Source organism: Neomonachus schauinslandi, chromosome X (genome assembly GCF_002201575.2).
Source record: "Neomonachus schauinslandi chromosome X, ASM220157v2, whole genome shotgun sequence".
In the NCBI taxonomy this organism is placed as follows: Eukaryota; Metazoa; Chordata; class Mammalia; order Carnivora; family Phocidae; genus Neomonachus; species Neomonachus schauinslandi.
Genome location: NC_058419.1, coordinates 32,656,317 through 32,680,217, shown reverse-complemented (window position 1 = coordinate 32,680,217; position 23,901 = coordinate 32,656,317). Strand labels below are relative to the sequence as shown.

The following is a 23,901-nucleotide window of genomic DNA, read 5'->3' as shown; positions in this document are numbered from 1 at the left end:
TTAATGATTGCCTCCACTGTCATTACATTCTCTAAGCCTGTCAGATTTCCAGTTAACTAATGCACCATTTAAACCCTTGGTAACTAGGAAATGTTCCAGTTCAGCCAGCTTGTATTCCACGATCCTGAGATTGGCCAATATTCGCTTCTGCATGGTTATGATGTGTGGGGAATTAATTAAGATATCCTGAGAGAGGCTGTTGACTGAAAGACTCTTATCAGTATTGCTCTTAGTTGACCCAGTAGAAGAGGTTGGTCTTACTAGTGCAAGAGAAGTCGAATTTGATGACATTTCACCAACGCTGCTCTGTAAGGGAAGGAAATTGTACACATGTAGTTATATTGAGTTTAACAATTTCCAAATACAGTTGACCTTTGAACAAGGTGTGGGGGGTTAAAGGCATTGATTCTCTGTGCAGTCAAAAACCCATGTATAACTTCTGACTCTCCCAAAACTTAACTACTAATAGCCTACTCTTGACCAGAAGCCTTACAGAAAACACTTGATTAACACACATCTTATATATGTATTATATACTGTATTTTTACAATAAAGCTAGAGAAAAGAAAATGTTATTAAGAAAATAATAAGGAAGAGAAAATACATTTGCTGTACTGTATCAAAAAAAGAGAGAACGTAAAGACCCATGGAGTTCAAACCTATGTTGTTCAAGGGTCTACTGTACTGCCAACTAACATGCTTAGTCTCGGTTACCAAAATAAACTGATTGTCCTCCCCTAAGAATTAGAGATTGAAAATCAACAATGTTGATTTTGGAAATATGCTCTTCCCAAACACTGAAAAAAATATATATATATATATGAAAGTAGCCTTTAAATATCAAAATGTCATATCTTTGGCTTACATTTCTTAGACAGAAAAGTAGGTCTTATCTAAAAGGACAGAAAAGTAGATCCTTATCTAAAAGGATCACTAAAGATCTAAAGTCACTTGCAGCTTTCAATATCACCAGGAAACCCACATTTTGACCTGAATTATTTGTGAAAGCCCAAATACCTGCCATACAGATGACTGAAACCAGGGGAGAAAGAGGCAAACAAACCTAAGGAGTAGTAGAAACTAGAGAAGAGAGAGAAGGTACAGATTCCTAAAACAGGAGGTGGTGGAGCGGGCACTTTCAGCTCTACTTTTCAAGTGGGTGAAAAGCTGACCACATACTCAGTGACTTGGGGCCTTTTACAGCAGACCACAGCTGCCCAGTCATTGGTCGGTAAGAAAGAAGCGTTGGGGGTAAACATCTGGGGCTCTTGCAAGAGAAGAGGAATGAAATAACCTTCTCTTACTCTTATTTTACTATTTTAGTATTGTTCTACTCTCTCAGACACACACCTCCCATCCATGAACCACCTCACTTCATCTAATTCCAATTTCTCTTACACACTGTACCTGAAAGTGGCTTTTCCAGAAGACAAACAGAAAAGCAAACAGAATACCGCTCAGTAGAAGCAACAGCATGCTCATGTTTCCTCTTCCGCCTCTTTCTCTCGGGCACGGAGGCACTCGGCTGGCAGTTGGGAAGCAGGGGGACACTAGTCACCCGGACTAGGGAAGTCACGGGCCAAGATGATAAGCATCCCACACTGCCTGGTGCAGCTGGAAGACGGTTCCGCTTTCGGCTTTATATACTGCAAAGGGCGTGTGACGTCACAATCGAGCACCTACGTGAGGGCGCTATGTCACAATCTGATGACGTAAGACCCAGAAGCAGGCGGCGTGACATCGGCCTACTTGGTTGCGGCGTCGGGTCGTTAGAGAGGGAGGTGAGAGACACCCGGGGCGGTCGGGATTTCCAGGAAGCTGAAACACTGTAGAAATAGACTCTAAATTCATCGGCTAAATACAAGATTTTAAAAGTGCTCGTCCCTCCTTTTTTTCTCTTTTAAGTTATCTTTGTCCTTGCTGCAACCACTCCATTATTCATTTCAAAATCAAGTTCAGAAACAAGATGGAAATGTACTGTGAAAAGTAGTTACCCACAAACTGTGTGAGTCTTTGCCAGAAACCTCCTCCACAGTCCCATTGCTGTTTTAGGATTCACTTTAACCCTATTCACATTGGGCTAATTATATACATTTGTGTCACTGTACAGCTTACAAAGTAATTCCAGAGACATTCTCCCACATAATTCTCACAATACTTTTGTGCTATAGGTATTTTTAATACCGTGTCTACTTTCAGAAATGCAGAAACAGGTCAGGTATTAAGTAAACTCATTTGAAACTAGCAGCAAAAGCAGGACTCGAATCCACAGAGTTGAGTCCTGAGATAAACTCCCCCATCCCCATCCTCAGGACCTCTACCTGTACTTGCGGACTTGTGAGCATCGAGTATTTCATATTTTCCACTCAAGGAATTGAACAGTATATTTGGATTAATATTAATGAGAGGTAAAAGATACAGGAATCATTGTACTCAACAGGAAATGTTCGAGAAATTTGGATAGATGTCCAAGATGACACTGAACTAAAAATTCAGAACTAAAAGCAATGGCCAGGGTAATCTCAACATGAGTGGCAAACTACAACCCCTAACTGCTTGGGGAAATGACTCACATCTTCATATAAATAGGAAAGAAAGGAATTATTTATAAATTTTGCACATCAAACTTATTTCCCAATGATGAGTTCAAAGCTTAAAGATTTCTTTATTCAACAAGCATGTAATAAACACTCATGTAAAGGGTGTTTACACTGTGATATATTCTGGGGATATGATTATGAGTGAAAATAAGGTCTCTTCACCTGGAATGTGCACTGTGGTGTGAGAGATGGACATTAATCAAACACCCACAGAAATGAATGTAAAAGTGCTAACGAGATAAGTGGTAGCAAGAAGTACATGGTGGCACAGGAGCTTCTCATAGGATATGGGATATAAAGGAGAGTGACGCTCCTGGCATTATGGCTTATTCAACTAGATGGATAGGAAATAACCACATGAAGGATTAGTAATCATGAATTTGGTGTTGGACATGTTGAGTTTGAGGTGACATTGAGACATGAAATAGTTGAACTCAGGGAGATAATTGAAGACATAAATTTGTGAGGCATCTGCATATACATGATAATTGAAGCTCTAGGTATGGAAGAAATTCCCTCATGTCAGTTTAGGACATACAAACAAAGAATAGAGCATGGAAGGATTTCAATATTTACTGGCTGGGTAATAACACTTCCTCTGGTATGTTATTGTGGTTATGTTGACATCTAACGTTCTTGCTTCGTCAAATAAAATGGAGTGCAGCCCAGTATCATTGTCTCTAACAAAAGCATTTTGAATTTTGATCTTACTGGTATCCAAGGGAACACTTCAAAGACCTTTGAAAATATTCTCATCAAGCACATTAGACTACTCTTGCTAACCATTGATTTTTTCATTTATTTTTTTATTACAGTATAATATACAAAACATAGAATTAACATTTTAAACAATTTTAAGGGCACACTTCTGTGGCTTTAAGTACACTCACAGGGTTGTGCAACCCATCACCACCATCCATGTCCAAAACTTTTTCATCTTCCCCAACTGAAAATCTATACTCATTAAACACTAAATTCCTATTCTCCCCTCCACTCGGCCCCTAGAAACTACCATTTTTCTTTCTGTTTTTACAGATTTAGATAGAATAGTTACCTCATAGGAGTAGAATGACACAATATTTGTCATGTTGTGACTGGCTTATTTCATGTAACATAATGTCTTCAAGTTTCATCCATACTGCAACATGTGTAGGAATTTTATTCCTTTTTAGGGCTGGATAATATTTCACAGTATATATATACCACATTTTTTTACCCATTTATCCATCGATGGACACTATGTTGTTTCTACCTTTTGGTTATTGTAAATAATGCTGCTATGAACATGGGTTATTTGTATGTTTTAGATAACAGTCCTTTATAAGATATGTCTTTTGCAAATGTTTGCCCCCAGTCTGTGGCTTGTGTTTTTACTTTCTGGACAAAGTCTTTCACAGAGCAGAAATGTTTAATTTTAAGGAAATCCAACTTATCAATGCTTTCTTTCATGAGTAGGTCCTTTGGTGTTATGTCTAAAAGTTATCACCAAACCCAGGGTCATCTAGATCTCTTCAAATTAACAACTCTTAGTTTGGGGGTTTTTTTCTCCCTATTGTTTTGATATTCTCTATTTCCTTTATTTCTGCTCTAACATCTATTATTTTCATCTTTCTGCTAACATTGAATTTAGTTTGTTCTTTTTCTAGTTCTGTTATTGTTCCTAAAAATAGCTGAATGCATGTTTCTCTCAAGTTCACGTGAAAACATTCTTCAGGATAGACTATATGTTAGGCCACAAAACAAGTCTTTTTTTTAAAGATTTTATTTATTTATTCATGAGAGACAGAGAGTCAGAGGCAGAGGGAGAAGCAGGCTCTCCGCAGAGCAGGGAGCCCAATGCGGGGCTTGATCCCAGGACCCTAGGATCACGATCTGAGCCAAAGGCAGATGCTTAACCAACCGAGCCACCCAGGTGCTCAAAACAAGTCCTAATAAATGTAAAAATATTGAATCATACAAAGTATCTTTTCCAGTCACAATGGATGAAACTGGAAATCAACAGCAGAAGGAAAACTGGTCAATTCACAAATCTGTGGCAATTAAACAACACACTTTTTTTCTTTTTTTTTTTTTTTAAAGATTTTATTTATTTATTCATGAGAGATAGAGAGAGAGAGGCAGAGGGAGAAGCAGGCTCCCCGCGGAACAAGGAGCCCGATGCGGGACTCGATCCCAGGACCCTGGGATCATGACCTGAGCTGAAGGCAGACGCTTAACCGACTGAGCCACCCAGGCGTCCCATAAACAACACACTTTTAAACAACCAATGGGTCAAAGAAGAAATTAGAAAGGAAATTAGAAACTATCTTGATGCAAATGCAAATGCAAATACAATACACTAAAACTTACGGGATGCAACAAAATCAGTGCTGAGCAGGAAATTGATTGGTTTAAATGCTTTCTTTTAAAAAAAGGACTTAAATCAACAACTTAGGGGCACCTGTGTGGCTCAGTCGGTTAAGCGTCTGCCCTTGGCTCAGGTCATGATCCCAGGGTCCTGGGACTGAGCCCCGCGTTGTGTTCCCTGCTCAGCGGGGAGCCTGCTTCGCCCTCTCCCGCTGCCCCTCCCCCTCAACCCATATTCTCGCTTGCTCTGCTCTCTCTCAAATAAATAAATAATCTTTAAAAAAATCAACAACTTAACTTTACACTCCCTTTTGATTACTATGTGCATGAAATATCTTTTTCCATCTTTTTACTGTCAATCTCTGCATGTTATACCTAAAATTACTCCCTTTTACACAACATACACTTGGGTTCTGCTTTTATTCCATTCTGCCAATATATGTCTTTTGATTGGGCTGTTTAATCTGTTTGCATGTGAAGTAATTACTGGTGGGGAAGCATTTGCTTTCATCACTTTATTTATTTTTTGTTTTTTGTACCTCTTTTAGTGTTTTTGTCCTTCCTTTTCTCCATGACTGCTTACCGCCTTTATCTTTAGTTCGGTTTTTTGTAGTGATGCATTTTGATTGTTTTCTTATTTCCTTTTGTGTGTATTCGATAGATATTTTATTGTGGTTATCATAGGGGTTCCATATAACATCCTAAAGTTATGATTATCTGTCTTAATTGATACCAAATTAACTTCAATTACATGCATAAACTTCACTCTTTTACAATTCTGCTTCCTGCTTCCACTTTATGTTATTGATGTCACAAATTATATCTTTTATATATTGGATACCCACTTACATAGATTTATAATTATTTTTATGATTTTGTCTCTCTAAATCCTGTAGAAAATAGCAAGTGGAGTTACAAACCAAAATCGCTATAATACTGTGTTTTGTTTTGTTTTGTTTTTTTTACATTTGCCCATGCATTTGCTTTTACTAGAAGTCTTTATATTTTCATATGGCTTTGAGTTACTCTCTAGTGTCCTTTTTCTTTAAGATTTTATTTATTTATTTGAGAGAGAGAGAATGCGAGCACAAGCAGAGGGAGAGGCAGAGGGAGAGAGAAAGGGAGAAGCAGACTCTCTGCTGAGCAGGGAGCCCATGCGGGGCTCTATCCCAGGACCCTGGGATCATGACCTGAGCCGAAGGCAGATGCTTAACTGACTGAGCCACCCAGGCGCCCCTCCTTTTAGTATTTCTTTTAGCATTACTTATTAATATTATTTTTTTGAGGGGGGAGGGGCAGAGAGAAAGGGAGAGAGAGAATCTCAAGCAGGTGCCACACCGAGCGTGGAGCCTGACATGGGGCTTGATCCCATGACCCTGAGAGCATGACCTGAGTGGAAATCAAGAGTCAAGAGTTGGACACTTAACCGACTGAGCCACCCAGGTGCCCCTCTTTAGCATTTCTATTTGTAATGAACGCTTCCCGATTTTGTTTGTCTGGAAATGTTTTAATTTCTCCCTTATTATTGACAGACGTATTTGCTGGATGTAGAATTCTCAGCTGACAGTTTATTTCTTTCTCACTGCCTTCTGGCCTGCAAGGTCTCTGCTGGGAAATCCACCCATAATCTTATTGGGGATTTCTTGTACATGATGTGTCATTTTTCTCTTGCTATTTTCACTATTCCTTCTTTGGCTTTCAGTAGTTTAATTATAATGGTGTCAGGGTAGGACTCTTTAGGTATATCTTAAGTGGAATTGTTAAGATTCTTGGGTTTGTATATTCACATATTACCTTAAATTTGAGAAATTTTCTGTCATTATTTCTTCACATAAATTGTCTTCGCCTTTCTCTCTCTCTCTTCTGGGATTTCCCTAATGTGTGTATTGGTTCACTCCATTGTGTCCCATGAGTCCTTTAGGCTTTGTTCACTTTTCATCAGTCTTTTTTTCTTTTTACTCCTCAGACTCAATAATTTCTAATGTCCTTGCAATGACGTCGATGGAACTAGAGGGTATTATGCTAAGCGAAATAAGTCAATCAGAGAAAGACAAGTATCATATGATCTCACTGATTTGTGGAATTTGAGAAACAAGACCGAGGATCATAGGGGAAGGGAGGAAAAAATGAAACAAGATGAAACCAGAGAAGGAGACAAACCATAAGAGACTCTTAATCTCAGGAAACAAACTGAGGGTTGCTGGAGTGGAGGGGGGTGGGAGGGGTGGGGTGGCTGGGTGATGGACACTGGGGAGGGTATGTGCTATAGTGAGAGCTGTGAATTGTGTAAGACTGATGAGTCACAGACCTGTACCCCTGAAACAAATAATACATTATATGTTAATAATTAAAAAAATAATTTCTAATGTCTTTAACTTTGATCCTTTTTTCTCCCTGTTTGAGTCTTCTTTTGAATCCCCCTCTAGTAAATTTTTCAGTTCAGTTATTGTATTTTACAGCTCCAGAATCTGATACTTTATTATTTCTATCTTTGTTGATATTCTCATTTTGTTTATATATCTTTTTCCTGAATTCCTGTAGTTTTTGTCCATGCTCCCCTTTAGCTCTTTGAGCATATTTAAGATAGTTCTTTTAAAATGTTTGTGTAATAAGTCTGATGCATATGTTCTTTAGGAATGATTACTGGAGATTTATTTTTTCCTTTGAATGGGCCACGTTTTCTTGTTTCTTTGTATGCTTTTTGATACCTTGCTGAGAATCGGGCATTTGGAAAAATGCCCACCTTTTCTAGTCTTTAAAGACTGACATAGAAGACCTTCACTATTTAGAGGGACCCTGAGCCTTGGGATCAGCCCTGGGTCTTCTCTGGGTGTGTGTTTTTTTGTGAGTCTGTGTGTGTGCTTTTTAAATTTTTATTTCCCAGGGGCTTTTAAATGTCTCATTTCCCCAAAAGTCTCATGCAAGCTTCTTGGGGCCTTAGAAGTTCTATTGTATTCCTCTACTTAGAATCTCTGGCTCGCAGGCCTGCACCCCCCTATAGTGTTTGCATGCCAAGATACTCTCCATTGTCTCGCATGACTTCCAGACTGAGATCCAAAAGTTTCTGCTGTTCCTCAAGTGAGCTTTTAGTCAGGCAAGACATAAACCAGTCACTCCAACAGCCCAAGGACAGACCAAGTCCTTGTAAACAAGTTTCACTCTGCTCCTGCCCGATGGATGTAACCAGGAATTGGGCTGCTATTTTTCCAGCATGCGCCCATCAGGGAGGGGTGAGGCAAGAGTGAGCAAAAAGGCTGCAAGATTTCCCACTAGTTTTCATGTGGTTTTTTTTTTTTTTTTTCTTGATTGGGCAATCAGTTGGTTGCTATAGATCTTTCATTGGTTTACGGAGTTCCTATAAAGTTAAATTTAGTCTATCTATAGTTGTTTGATATCACCAGGGGGAAAAGAGGGCCTGGGGCCTGGGGTTTTCTTGTTCCACCATCTTGTTGATATCACCCACTAACAACTGACTTTTAAAATACTACAGCTGGGGCATCTGGGTGGCTCAGTTGGTTGAGCGACTGCCTTCGGCTCAGATCATGATCCTGGAGTCCCAGGATTGAGTCCCGCATCAGGCTCCCTGCTTGGCAGGGAGTCTGCTTCTTGCTCTGACCCTCCCCCCTTTCATGTGCTCTCTCTCTCATTCTCTCTCCCTCAAATAAATAAATAAAATCTTTTAAAAAAATTACTACAACTGGAGGGGTGCCTGGGTGGCTTAGTCAGTTAAGCGGCTGTCTTTGGTTCAGGTCATGATCTCGGGGTCCTGGGATCAAGCCCAGTGTCAGGCTCCCTGCTTGGTGGGGAGTCTGCTTCTCCCTCTCTCTCTGTGCTCTCTCTCTCTCTCAAATAAGTAAATAAAGTCTTTAAAAAACAAAAATAAAAATAAAATACAGCAACTGGAAAAAAATTAAATAAATAAATAAAATGTGACAACTGGTAGGAATAATTGAAAAGTATAGAGTCCTGGGGCACTTGGGTGGCTCAGTTGGTTGGGCATCCGACTCTTGGTTTTGGCTCAGATCATGATCTCATGGGTCATGAGATGGAGCCCCACATCGAGCTCTGCACTCAGCAAGGTGTCTGCTTGAAAGATTCTCTCCCTCTACACCTCCCCACACCCTCTCTCTCTCTCAATAAGTAAATAAATAAATCAATCTTAAAAAAAAGTATGGAGTCTCTCCACCTGTGAGAAACTAACAGAAAAACAAAAACAAATTATGGATTGAATGTCACACATATTATTAACTTTTAATTTTGTTACCTCCTGTTCATTAGATGCCACATTTTCTATTGGCATAAGTTACTAGGTAACAAAATAGCAGAAAAATGAGACACGTTGTTTTGGGGATGATTTCAAGAGTAAAGAGTTTTATGAATTGTATCAGAAAATAGTTCATGTAATATTCCAAATAAGAAGATGACACTTCGGACAAATCACAGTGACTTAATTTTGGTTTAATGACAATTTTTTGTCTTCTCCCTGATTTCACCACCCTGTAAAAATAATAAAGATATAATATTCTAGATAGTTTAAGACTTCAATTTATGAAGGTTTAAAATATTTAAATTTCCTACTTTGTTTTATAGGTCAAATAAATTGTCATTATTGTTTCCACAAGCAGTTTTAAATTACTAAAATGTAAAATTTTGTGAACTAAATGAATTTGCAATAATGGGTATATTAAGAAGCTTAGTCTTGTGAATTTTTATAATGCTAAAATCATTAAGTCTTAACGTGTTGGCTTAAATTCTAAGTTCCATGTCTTTAGTTAACTTTATGTCCTTAAATTCATATTGAATTGAGCTAATTAGTAAATATTCTTTGGCTATCTGGGCAATTTCTAAGCAAGAAAAGTATATAACACATTGGTCACTACACAGAATTTTTCATTTACTCTTGTCCCTTATTTCTATAACAGCTATAAGTTGATAGGATAAATAAAGTCTTTGGATAGTTTTAATATATATGTTTATTGTAACTTGAAAATTTTATAAGTAATATGAAATGTATGATGGTGAAAAAAAAGGGCCAGGCAGTTCTTGACTTCCTGGCTTCTAGTTTTCTCTGTAAGGAAAGAAGTTTTTTTGTTTTTTTTTTGGCTGGGTACAGTATACTTTATTGATGGTACATGACAAGGTAGGGCTCCCTAAGCCCCTCCCCTTCTTCAGGGGGTCTGGGATGGAAACGGTGGAGGTCGGAAGATTCTCAGTGTTTTGGGGGATTAGTTGGGGCAGGGACTCCCCAGCAGCTGAGGGCCTCTCTCTTCCTCTTGCTCTCGCTGGGGCTGGTGGTCCAGGGGGCTCTTACTCCTTGGAGGCCATGTGGACCATAAGGTCCACCACCCGGTTGCTGTAGCCAAATTCATTGTCATACCAGGAAATGAGCTTGACAAAGTGGTCGTTGAGAGCAATGCCAGCCCTGGCATCAAAGGTGGAGGAGTGGGTGTCACTGTTAAAGTTGCAGGAGACAACCTGGTCCTCAGTGTACCCCAGGATGCCCTTGAGGGGGCCCTCTGATGCCTGCTTCACCACCTTCTTGATGTCATTGTATTCGGCAGCTTTCTCCAGGCGGCAGGTCAGATCCACGACGGACACGTTGGGGGTGGGGACACAGAAGGCCATGTCAGTGAGCTTCCCATTAAGCTCAGGGATGACCTTGCCCACAGTCTTGGCAGCACCAGTGGAAGCAGGGATGATGTTCTGGGCAGCCCCTCGGCCGTTGTGCCACAGCTTCCCAGAGGGGCCGTCCACGGTCTTCTGGGTGGCAGTGATGGCGTGGATGGGGGTCATGAGTCCCTCCACGATGCCGAAGTTGTCATGGATGACCTTGGCCAGAGGAGCCAAGCAGTTGGTGGTGCAGGAGGCATTGCTGACAATCTTGAGGGAGTTGTCATACTTCTCATGGTTCACACCCATCATGAACATGGGGGCATTGGCAGAGGGAGCAGAGATGATGACCCTCTTGGCCCTGCCCTTCAAGTGAGCCCCAGCCTTCTCCATGATGGTGAAGACCCCAGTGGACTCCACAACATACTCAGCACCAGCATCACCCCATTTGATGTTGGTGGGATCTCACTCCTGGAAGATGGAGATGGACTTTCCATTGATGACAAGCTTCCCGTTCTCAGCCTTGACTGTGCTGTGGAATTTGCCATGGGTGGAATCATACTGGAACATGTAGACCATGTAGTTGAGGTCAATGAAGGGGTCATTGATGGCGACAGTATCCACTTTGCCAGAGTTAAAAGCAGCCCTGGTGACCAGGCGCCCAGTACGGCCAAATCTGTTCACTCCGACCTTCACCATCGTGTCTCGGGGACGCGGCTGGCTCTGCACCAGAAGATGCGGCTGTCTGTCGAACGGGGAGGAGCAGGGAGCCTGTAAGGAAAGAAGTTTTAATTGTTGGTTCTGGTAGCAATAAATGGTTGAGTTTAGACTAGGTATAATAGTTAGAAATGAATACATATGAGGCAATGTATATAATTTATATTTTAATCTATCAAAAAATTATTACAGTTTTATTAAGATAATAAATTCAACATACCTTACACATTGTCTTATTTAATAATCATATAAAGTTAATTATATTTTAAAAATAAGATGGAAAGATTCACATTATCATATAATATACATTTATATATGTATAAACACATTTTTTTAAAGATTTTATTTATTTATTTGAGAGAGAGAGAATGAGAGAGAGAGAGAGCACATGAGAAGGGGGAGGGTCAGAGGGAGAAGCAGACCCCCCGCTGAGCAGGGAGCCCGATGCGGGACTCGATCCCGGGACTCCAGGATCATGACCTGAGCCGAAGGCAGTCGCTTAACCAACTGAGCCACCCAGGCGCCCTGTATAAACACATTTATCTAAAGCGATATTAGGATTAGAAATAAAGGTGGTTTATGAATCCTTTACTGGAAATTATTACATTAAAACATACAGAACATAAAATCAGATTCTGAGTTTCTTTCTGTTCAAAGACCAACTTATTGTGTACACAGAAAACAGATTACTTTTTATTATTGAAATATTTTGTAAACTCTCTGTGTTTCTGGCCTATAATTAAATCATCTTTTTAAAAGTTCTTATTTCAGGGAAAAAGTTAAGTTCCTAATAATTATTGTTGCTTATTCCTGTGCTTTCAAAATATTAGCCACAAATGTTTCAAAATTTGTAATCTTGGTCACTGGCAGGAATGTGCTTATTCAATTATAAAATGTTGTTTCAATGGTCTCTGCAGCAAATTTATTTAATTTAATGAGCATATCTCTAAATTTCTTTACTACTTCTCTCCCTTTGTAATGATTTTGCTTTTTATGTTAGCACAAACAAAAATCCACTCTATTTCCCCCAAAAAATCTTGGTTTGTGCTATGAAATGATGTTTCTGACAAATATGTTATCTTTGCAAACTATTGTGGATAAAAGGAACAATTTGCATTTTCTTGTTGGTGCCTTTTCCTATTTGTATATGCAGAAGAGAAAGGTGCCTTCCAGGTCTTTCTCTCTGCTAATGACTATTCCTTCTCTGGGCCCCTAACAACATGAGTTCAACTTGAAGACACTGTGTAGAACACATGCTTTCCCAAGTACCTATTCCTTTATAAATCAATGTATTCAATGAAGATCTCATCCTTTTGGTTATTGTTTAAGCACTGTGACTATCAGAAACTTTGCGAAATGTGAAGTATTATTGATTTGCTGAATTTTATGAAATGTGAAAGATTGATATTTTAGTAATACTATTAATTTTTATTTTTTTATTTTTAATTTTTTAAAGATTTTATTTATTTGAGAGAGAGAGAGTGAGAGAGAGAGAGCACGAGCAGGGGTGGGTGGAAGGGGTAGAGGGAGAAGCAGACTCCCTGCTGAGCGGGGAGCTCTTGTGTTCCATCCTGGGACTCCCAGATCATGACCTGAGCTGAAGGCAGATGCCCACGGATTGAGCCACCCAGGTGCCCCCTTATACTATTAATTTTTGAAATATCTCAGAAAGGATATGTTTGATATTAGGAAGTGTGATGGTAGGCATTAGACACAGGTAGGGTGTTGGCATTGATAGAGATCCAGTATACAGATATAGCTTCAAGAATTGGATAACTGCCTCTTGGTGCAACAGGAAAAATTAAGCCCTTTAGGAAGGAACAAGTCAAGTAAGTGTGGTTTAGAAGGATGGTTGAGTGGTGAGAGGTTACAGGTGTGTGTGGGGGGCGCAGCTCAGATTATCCAGAATAAAGGAAAGATAGGAAACAAGCAGCAATACTCTGCTTCTTATTTAATTGCTGTTAACAAGCTAAACTGTTGCAGTCTTATAAGTGCTATTTTGTAAAGCTACATGGTTCAGACAGGAATTACAGAGGCCTATCTTATTGTTGGGATATGACGGAAAAAGTATGTTTTGCCCTTGATTTCCCATCAGAATTAGGCTTATCTCATATGCTTACAGAATGTGGTTTTAAAGTCCATGGGCTGGTCCTTTGCCACTTCGGTTTTTACACAGGAGAAGATTAATCCCCCTACTAATGAGCTGAAATTCTTAGGGGAGGAGGTTGTGAAAGCTTTTGTTTACTCCACATTTTAGAGATAAAACTTAAAATACTTCTCCCTCTTGAGACTTTTTTTATTTTTTAAAAAAGATTTTAATTATTTATTTGAGAGAGAGATAGCGAGAGAGAGCATGAGCAGGGGGGAGAGGGAGAGGCAGGCTCCCCGCTGAGCAGGGAGCCCTATGACTTGGGACTCCATCCCAGGACCCTGAGATCACGACCTGAGCCGAAGGCAGACGCTTAACTGACTGAGCCATCCAGGCACTTTGTGAGATTTTAATTTATGCCAAGATGTACATGACATCAATTTTTTAAATACTCAGATTGCCTTAGTTATTTGATGGGGTTCTGCTGGTGGAAGGGGGTAAAATGAGAAAATAGGTTTAATACAGTTGTGTGAGGGTAGGGAGTAGGATAGAATCAAGAAAAAAAAAGGATACTGAGGATATCGTGTATAAATTTTACTGCAATTTTCCCCAAGTCCTGACGTATACGTCATATAATATTAAACTTGAAAATACCAGATTCCTCAGCCATTTGGATATTATTGTGAAATATTTGTGGGCAACTTGGTGAGTGTTTCCAAGGCTGGTGTTTGAATAGATGTGATTTTTACATTATAGTGGGAGCACTGACAGTGCTTTCTATGGTGAAGAAGTTAGATAAGTGTATTTTGTTACATCGTCAATTTATTCATGGAAAGAGTTTGCTATCTCTAGTAATCTGGATAGAAAGGTAATGCTCTTACATTTGTTTATCATCTCTATGATTTCCAAAGCATCTTCATTTAAATGATTTCATTTAATCCTTCTCAACAGTCCTGTCTGGTAGGTGTGACGAGTGTAATTCCTATTTTATGTCAGAGGAAGCTGGTGTGATTTAATTGCTTTGCTTAAGGTCTCAGAATTAGGGGCGCCTGGGTGGCTCAGTCAGTTAAGCGTCAGCCTTCGGCTCAGGTCGCGATCCTGGGATTCTGGGATCAAGCTCCAGCATGGAGACCCAGCATGGAGCTCCGCATCGGGCCCCCTGCTCAGCAGGGGAGTCTACTTCTCTCTCTCATTTTGCCCCTCCCCCCACTCGTGTTCTCTCTTGCTCACTCTCTCAAATAAAAGTAAATAAAATCTTTTAAAAAAAAAGTTAACTAGGAACCAGGCCTCTTGATTTGGGGTCCTTTCATCATACTGCCTCAATATGTTTATCCCCAAGTAGAGAAGAATCACAAGTTAGATAGTCTATGCTATTAATTTTCTGTCCCTGTGTTGAAAAGATGAATAAATGGAGATACCTTGTCAGCAGTTACCTATACACATTAAATCTTTCAGTGTTCACCATCAGGTTCATTGACAAGCAACCCATCATCTCTCTAGTTGTGAAATTGACAGAGGGGATATCAAATGATATTAAGACATCGTTGTTGTAATTGAAGCATTTGCCCCTTTAGCTGTGCGATGGAGATTCTACCATTACTCAGGAGCTTCTCTTGGGTTATGCTACCATATTTAATCACCTCCGTAACAATGTCATACATCTTAAGCTCAAAGTGTAGTAGCTCCTGGTGTCTGGAAGATGTGAGCCCATTTCTACTTGATTTTGAAGGAAGAGTAGTATGAGTGTAGAATGAAACCTGAGTTTCCTCAGAATAATCCTTTGCACAAAAAAGGACATTCTACAACCTGAATCATCAAGGAAACCCTCCTTAACAATTGTGTCAACATAACCACTGAAGTAAGGTAATTGGTATCCAGAAAATATTACAAAAGTTTTCATTCTATAACAATAAAATTTACCCTAGGTTTATACAATGTATCTTTAACACATTCAATGGAAATTTAATGCAAATTTATTTGAATAATGTGGTAAAGGTTATGCAAATAATCGGTATAAAGCAACTTGTCATAATGCTTGATAGTGTCATAGTCTCTGAAATTTTTTACCCAAAACTCCTTTTTATTTTCATTCAGGTTTAGATTCAGGTGTAGCTAAGATGCACACTAATAACTTAACAAAGAAATAGTTGATTAAGAGACAGGCGGTCCAGCATGAGTAGGGGAGATTCATAAATGTATTGGGAACACAAATGTTATATTCTGTTGATTTGTCATCTTCAACATATATGTTCTAAATTCCAAGATGGTTGCCGAACAGTCCTTGCTTATCAGGCTGGTGGAAAAGGTGAAGAAGGACATGCGTCCTCTCTTTTAAAGACATTTCCTGGAAGTTACATATGTTACTACCATGTTCATTTTACTGGCCAGAATGTAGACACGTGGTCAAATCTAGCCACAAAGGAGGCTAAGAAATACAGTGTTTATGCTGGGGACCAATATGCCCAACCAAAATTTATGATCATGTTACTAAGAAGGAGAGGGAGAAGAGTATCAAAGGATGTCTATCAATCTCTATAACACCTTCTAGAGGAGGGGACTTAGATTTTGTTTCAGGGTACCAACCCATCCTTGCACCCATACACCACAGGTGAACTCCATCAGTTGTAAGGACTTGGCTGATATTTGAAGACTAGGGAAAAGGAGGGAGAGAATAGCAATCTATCTGACTTGTTCAGAAGACCACCCATCTACCTCTTTCACTCTGCCTTAGTTGAAATTCTCTAAAAATGGTTCTTCCTTCCCTATTGTTGTTCTCCTGGAACAAGGCCAGACTAGATCATACCTGTTCAAAGCCATGTGACTGGAACTGCTGCATTAACCATTTTTATTTTGATTTTTTCCTATTAATTTTTATAGTTCTGTGCTGACTGCCATAAAAATGGAATATTCATTTTATGAAATTAAATTAAGACATATTTTAGAGAAACTACTTTAAACTGATACAAAAATGAACTAAGAAACATACATTGAATTTTTCCTTTTTGATCATGCATTCTGTAGTCACACATTTCATCAACAGAGGGCATTGTAGGTTTATTTCATTTTTTGGTTGCTCTGTACTGTTCAATCACAGCTTCCTTTCATTTGGAATAGTACCATGTTATCCAGGGTCAAATAAATAAGTGGTATGTTGTATTTGTGAAATATACCACAGATCATTGATCTATTATGACTCATAATCCAGAAGTCACTACATAAAAATTACCATCGTATTTTGCCGAGGTCATGCTCTTTAAAATTAATCATCTTTGAGTTAACATTATCAGACCATATTTCCTCTCTTTGTTTGAAAAGAAAGGGATTAAAAACTATATATATTATGATCAATCCCAACCTGAGACATTTTTTGCTCCTCTATCCCCATATTACCCCTGATGTTGTAATATAGGCAAAAGAAAACGATTATATAATCTGAGTGATGATGCTTAAATTTGATATTTTATTTTCAGTGACATAGTTTTACTTTAAGTGACATTTAGAGCTTATTTTAAGTGACCTTTAGGTCTGTAATGTGTTCTGAGAAGTATTAAGGGACTTGGAAGAGAAATTGCTTTTAGCTTTTTTACCAAGATAATGAGCTACATGTCCATCTCAAATTGACACTAACAATTCATTATGTCTATCACTGAAACTTTGAAATGTCAGCTTGAAAATTTTCTTAAAATATAATTTATGGCCTTGTTAAAACTTATAATATTGGAAAATTTTAGAAAATTTTGATAATTGTTCTTAATATCAGTGGGGAATTTAAGCACAATACATGGTCTTTGTAGTAACACCTGTACTTTGGTTTTCTAAAATAAACCAGTTTTGTGTGTGTGTGTGTGTGTGTGTGTGTGTGTGAAGTGATACACTAAAAGAGCTTTATTGAGCAAAATACAGAATAATTCAGAAAGAGAGAAACCTTCCAAACAATACTATACAAAAGGTCTGAGGATACTATCCATTACATTTATTCAACAAATATTTACTGAATATTCTAGATAGTAGAAATACAGTAGTGAACAAGAGAGACAAAAATCCTCCTTGTGGCTTATATTCTATTGAGAAGCTCTATTCAGATTCCCAGACTGATTATTTATGGGTTTTTTTTCAGATTTTCATGGAATATGTAATTAGCCAGTAATTTTTTTAAAAAAATCACACCATGATGAAAGAAGGAAGCCTCCTAAACACATTTTTTGAAGCTAATCTGACCCTGATACAAAATCTTAGCAAAGATAGCACATAGAAATTAAAGACTGATTCTCTTAAAATTAAAAAAAACTGACATAAAGAACTAAGCCAATAAAATATGGCCAGTATTAAAAAGAAAATAATATCACCAAGTACAATTTATTCCAGAATGTTAGCCTGACAACATTAGGAAATCTCTTACTATATCATACCCAGAGGTCAAAAGAAAACTGAGTTACTAGACTATCTCAGTACATGGCCAAAAGGGGCATTTGCTATATTTCAACACCCATTTCTGGATAAACGAAGCTAAGCATTAATTTTTTAAAAGCCTACACATGAAAGAATAGGCTCTTAACATTATGATATTGAGATGAAAACAATAAGCAACATCATCTGTAACAGTGAGACTCTGGAGACATTATAATCAAAATTAAGAACAAGGCAAGCATACTTCATCGTTAGAATTATGGCATAGAAATTCTAGCCAATGCAACAAGAAATATCTGCATAGAAAATCTAAGAGGTTCTGCATTAAAAAATCTTAGAACTAACAGGAGAGTTTAGTCAAATGCCCGAATACAAAGGAAACAAACAGACTAAAGAACTTTCTTACATATTGATAACTACTAGTTAGGAAATATAGCAGGGAAACAAGACCACTGAAAATGGCAACATAATGTACAAAATACCCAGAAGCAAACAATTAAAAATTGCCTGAGGAAAATGACAAAACTTTACTGGGAGAGATACAAGATTTACATAAACGTAGAAGAATAACATGTTCCTGGAGAGGGAGACTAAACAATATAAACATGCCAAGTTTTCCAAAATTCAGATGTAAGTTTATTGTAATTCAGATCAAAATCCCAGTGGGATTTTTGAAACTTGAGAAAATGATTTTAACACTCATCTGGAAGTTTTAAAACATGGGACAGCCAAGAAATTTTTGAACAACAAAAATAAAGAGAGATTACTTGCTTATATAAAAATGTATCAAAGAAACACTTTAACCCCAATGTGGTGTTAGAACGGGAATGTAAAGACAATGGAAAGAGACTAGAAAACTCCAAACAAAGATGAATATTCTAATAAAAAATTGATACAGACATAAAAAAGAAGAGAAACAATTGACCAAAATATAATAATAATGCTCAACCTAATTAGCAATCAAAGAAATGAAAATTAAAATGAGGTGTATTTATTTGACTAATGTTTTTAAGATACTAATTCTCCGTGATGAGTGTGGATACTCATTTTACTGATAGGAATGCAAATTAACCCAAATATTCTCAAAGGCAATATAGCAAAATAGGTATCAAAAACCTTAAAGTATTAATCTCCAAGTAATTCCACATCAGAAATCTATCCTAAGAAATATTCAGTGATGGGGCCAAAGATGCACATCAGAAACAGCCATTTCTTGTTTATATAAGTAGTGAAAAACTGGAAGGTATTGAAATGGCTATATATCAAATGCTCAAATGCTTACTATATGATGTTAGATGAAGAAATTAGTATGTAAAACTTCATGATCCCAATTTACTACACACACACACACACACACACTAGAGAATAAGAAAACAAGGGAGAAGCGCAGAGGCTCTAAGAAATGTGTTACAAGTTTAACGATGGTAAACTCTGGATCTTGGGATTAGGAGAGGTTTTATGTTCTTTCCAATAATCTGGACACTAAGAATCCACCATCCACCTTCACCGATATTAAGATTTTGCCATATCTGCTTGAGTCTTTTTTAAAGAATAAAACTTATAGATGCAGTTGAAGCCCATTTTGTACCCTGAACTTATCCCAATATGCCCTCCCTTCCTGGAATGACCACCATTTTAAAGTTAGTTTCCTCCATGTCTCATTTTATGTTAATACAGCAAAAATGTTTCCATAAACCATTTACAGTATATTACTGTTGTGAAAATTAATACAGGAAACCTAATTCAAAATGGAGTTGGGAAGCCATGAAGGAAGGTTTCTCACTCACGTACCACTCCTCACAGCTTTCTTTCCATACCTAGCAGGAAGAATGATTTTTCTCCTTGCTTAGCAACAACCTAGCCAATGAGACACTGCTACTACCCTGAACTTTCCATCTCCTCCAGTGAGCTTTCGTTCAAAATGACCCTTCTCAACTTCCTCCTTTCCTCTATAAAAGCATGCTCTGCTCCTTATTTCTTTGAACTTGACTATGGTTTGCCTTAATTTGCATGTCCAAGACAGCAATTCTTACATTATTTCCAAATAAATTCATTTTTGCTATTTCAGTAACTGGCTATTTTATTTTTAAGATGGACCCTGGTTGTGTGTTTTTTTTAAATTTATAAGCATTTTACTATTATATATGAATTATTTTGTAACTTGTTTTATCATTCATTTTGTTTTGAGATGTATCCATATTGGCCTTGTTCATTTATTTTACTGTTGAGTAGCATTCCATTATGTAAATAAAGTTCTTTCCAAAATTATTTTAACAACTGCACTCCAACTGCACAGCATTTGAGTGAACCTAACCTGTTTTTCTATATCCTTGCCTAAATTTACACTGTCAGATTTAAAGTTTCATCCATTTGTTGGGTATGAAAGATATTTATTTAAATTTGTATTTCTTTGATTATTATTGAGATCGAACATCCTTTCATATGTTTATGGACTGTTCGTATTTCTCCTCTGTGAATCGCTTGTCCGTATTCTTTGACCACCTTTTAACTGCTTTAAAAAAAACAAACAAACATATAGGAGTTCTTTATAGATTCTTGATCCCCAATGTGTTTTTGGTTTATATGTATTGGAAATGTCTTCTCCCAGTCATATCTTCTAATTTAACCCTGTCTTTTGTCATACAGAAAAATTTAAATTACTACATACTCAAACTTTGATCTGTTACTTTGTAGTTTTAGCTTTGGGTTCCTGTGTTAGAAAGCCATTGACATTTCCAAATCATAAAGATAGTCTCTTGTATTTTGTCTAAAAGTTTTTTTTTTATATTAGGTCTTTAAATCCATCTGTAATTGATTTTTATTATTATGTGACGTAGGGATCCAATTTTATTTTTCTTCATATGAAGAAAAATACATTATTTTAATTTTACACTATATATATATATACACATATATATATATACACTCAATTGGTCCAATGCCATTTATTGAAAAGCTTGCACTCTCCTAAAAAATTCTTTTTTTTTTTTTTTTAAAGACTTTATTTATTTGACAGAGAGAGACACAGCGAGAGAGGGAACACAAGCAGGGGGAGTGGGAGAGGGAGAAGCAGGCTTCCCGCGGAGCAGGGAGCCCGATATGGGGCTCGATCCCAGGACTCTGGGATCATGACCTGAGCCGAAGGCAGACGCTTAATGACTGAGCCACCCAGGCGCCCTCCTAAAAAATTCTTATGTCATCTCTGTTATATGATAAATTTTCATATACGTACAAATGTATGCATATACATTTGGCTTAATTCTATTTCATTAGCCTAATTGCTTCATTTTGCCAATATCACACTGTTTTAATTACTATAACTGCATAGTAAATTCCTATATGTAGTATTTTTGTGATTATTCAATTACAGTTATATAACCATTTCCTTTATGATTTGTTTGACTCATCCATTTAGAAAAAAATTAATTTCTATTTTTTTATTTTTACATATCTGAATTTTAAATATCATTTTGTGCTTTCATCATAGTTCTTATTTATTTATTTATTTAAAGATTTTATTTATTTATTTGACAGAGAGAGACACAGTGAGAGAGGGAACACAAGCAGGGGGAGTGGTAGAGGGAGAAGCAGGCTTCCCGCTGAGCAGGGAGTCCAATGCGGGGCTGGAGTCCAATGCGGGGCTCGATCCCAGGACCCTGGAATCATGACCTAGCCGAAGGCAGACGCTTAACTACTGAGCCGCGCAGGCACCCCGTTCTTATTTATTTTTATAATCTCTATAATCATTTTACTTTATTTTTTAAATATTTATTTATTTATTTTAGAGAGAGAGAGAGAGAGAGAGAGAGAGAGAGAGTGTGCGAGTGGGGGGAGGGGCAGAGGGAGAGGGAAAGAATCCTCAAGCAGACTCCTTGCTGAGCACAGAGCATGACTTGGGGCTCGATCCCTGGACTCCGAGACTGCGACCTGAGCTGAAATCAAGAGTTGGACGCTTGACTGACTGAGCCACCCAGGTGCCCCTAATCTCTATAATCATTTTAGATATTTATAGTCTCTTTCTTATTGTTCTTTTACCACACTGTATTCAGAGAACATAGTGTGAATGAAATCAGTCCTTGAGCATAATTTTTTTTAATGGTACAGCAATTTTTTAAAGGAAACTTTTAATTTTAGAATAGTTCTACATTTACAGAGAAATTGCAAAGATAGTAGAGTTTTCATATATTCAGACCTCTATTATAAACATTAGTATGGTCAATCTGCCACAATTAATGAACTAATATTCGTACATTATTTTAAACTGAAGTCTGTAGTTTATTCAGATTCCTCAGTTTTTAAAAATCTAATGTCCTTTTTCTATTTCAGGATCTCATCCAGGAGATCATGATACATTTAGCCATCATGTTTCCATAGGCTCCTGTAGACAGTCTGGTATTTTATAGAACGTCCCTCGATTGAGGTTTCTATAGGTGTCCTTATTTTGCCATTCTGAGCGAAGTGTAGAACTCTTACCTCCTTTTATGTCTCATTTCCTTCCCCCTTTTATAATATAGTTGTCCTAAATATTTCTTCTGCATACATTTAAAACCACACCAGTGTTAGACTTTTTTAAAACCAGCAAGTATAATTTAAAAAACTCAGAGAAACGCCTGTTGTATTTACCCATATTCTTGCTTGCCATGTTCTTTCTTCTTTCTTGATGCTTCAAGGTTCTCTCTTTTATCATTTCCCTTTTGTTTAGAGAACTTCTTTGGGCCATTCTTTTAGAGCATGTTTCTTGGCAACGAATTCTCTTCATTTTTCATTCATCTGAGAATGCCTGAGTTTCTCTTTATTCCTGAAGGGTACTTTTGCTGGGTATACATTTATGTGGGTGCCATTTTTTTCCTTTCAGATAATTCTAACATCTCTTTCATCTCGACCTTGGCATCTACTGATTGTCTTTTCTCATTCTGTTTGAGATCATTCTAGTGCTTAGTATGATGAATGATTTTCTACTGAAAGCTGGGCATTTTCATCTTATCTTAGGAGGCTCTGGATCTTATTGAAATCTTCATATTTTTTTTGCTGACTTTCTCTTTCTTCTGACACTTCTCTGGCAGGGGAAAATGAAGTGCTGCCTCATTTAGTGTAAGGTGGAGTAGTAGTAAAGGGTCCCAGCTTGGTTTCCACTGACACTGGCATTGGAGTGGGGTGTACCCATTTCTGTTGGATAGGATTGTACTTCCAGCCATGTGGTTTCCACTTTCACCATGGGGTTGTGTCACTTCATTTCCTCTACAAAATTGTAAAAGTCCTGACTCTCCACCAGGCCTCCTCTTACACAACTCCGGCAGGGAGGGAGCACAATGCCTCATTGATGGTGGGTGGGGCGTAAGCTCAGCCTCCCCATAAGGTATCCTCTGACACCATGAGGGTGGGATTCGTTACCAGGCAGGGGGGATAAAAGTCCCTGCTTTTAATATGGCTTTCTCTGAACCACCTAATCGTTGGTGTTGGAGAACCTTGTTACAGCTTTGTGAGAGTGGGTGTCTAGGTTCCCCCTTTGGCCTTTGCTTTCATGGGTGGGAGTCAGGTTACAGTTTCTTCCATAGTGTCTGAGTGCAGTAGACTGGTTGTTGTCTAAAAGATTTTTGTCTTATTAAGGTCTCCCATTCCTGGTTCTTTGGCTGGAGACAATAAGTCTCACTGAAGCTTTTTTTGTCTGCTCCTATTGATATTCGTGGGATGGAGATATATTTATTTCTATGTCTCTCTATCATGTATCTATCTTTCTGTCTGAGAACTCACCAGTGTACCATTCCTTGGTCCCCAAAGTCCATAATTGACTTGCTTTCTTTTCCACTTTCTAGAGTCTTTATATGTTTGTTTTATATATAATGTCCAGCATTTTCAGTTGTACTTAGCAGGAGGAATAGGGAAAATCCATCTCCGTCTTCCCCGAAGTGGAGGTCCCAACTTGTTTTTAAACTTGCCCAAAGTGTTCCTCATAGTATACGTTTTACAAGTGATGCCTCATTAGCTTTCCTCACATTTGTGCCCACTTCTTTGTTCACCACAGCCCTTTTGCATTTCCATTACTTCGTTCAAGGTTCAGACTTTGTCTCATTTTAGGATAATCTTTAGTCACGCTTTCGGTAAGCATTCGTGAGTGGTAAACTCATTCAGTGT

The 23,901-nt window shown here is 37.9% G+C and overlaps 1 protein-coding gene and 1 pseudogene across 1 annotated transcript; both read right to left on the bottom strand.

Annotated features, from left to right (window-relative positions):
• CT83 (cancer/testis antigen 83) lies at positions 1 to 1,482 on the bottom strand. The gene is made up of 2 exons (XM_021685449.1): positions 1,408 to 1,482; positions 1 to 306 (listed from the first exon to the last, which is right to left on the bottom strand). The coding sequence occupies exons 1-2, from the start codon at positions 1,480 to 1,482 to the stop codon at positions 1 to 3; spliced, it is 381 nt and encodes a 126-aa protein (XP_021541124.1).
• Positions 1,483 to 10,253: 8,771 nt separating this feature from the next.
• Positions 10,254 to 11,295, bottom strand: LOC110577122 (annotated as a pseudogene).
• Between the last annotated feature and the right edge of the window lie 12,606 nt (positions 11,296 to 23,901).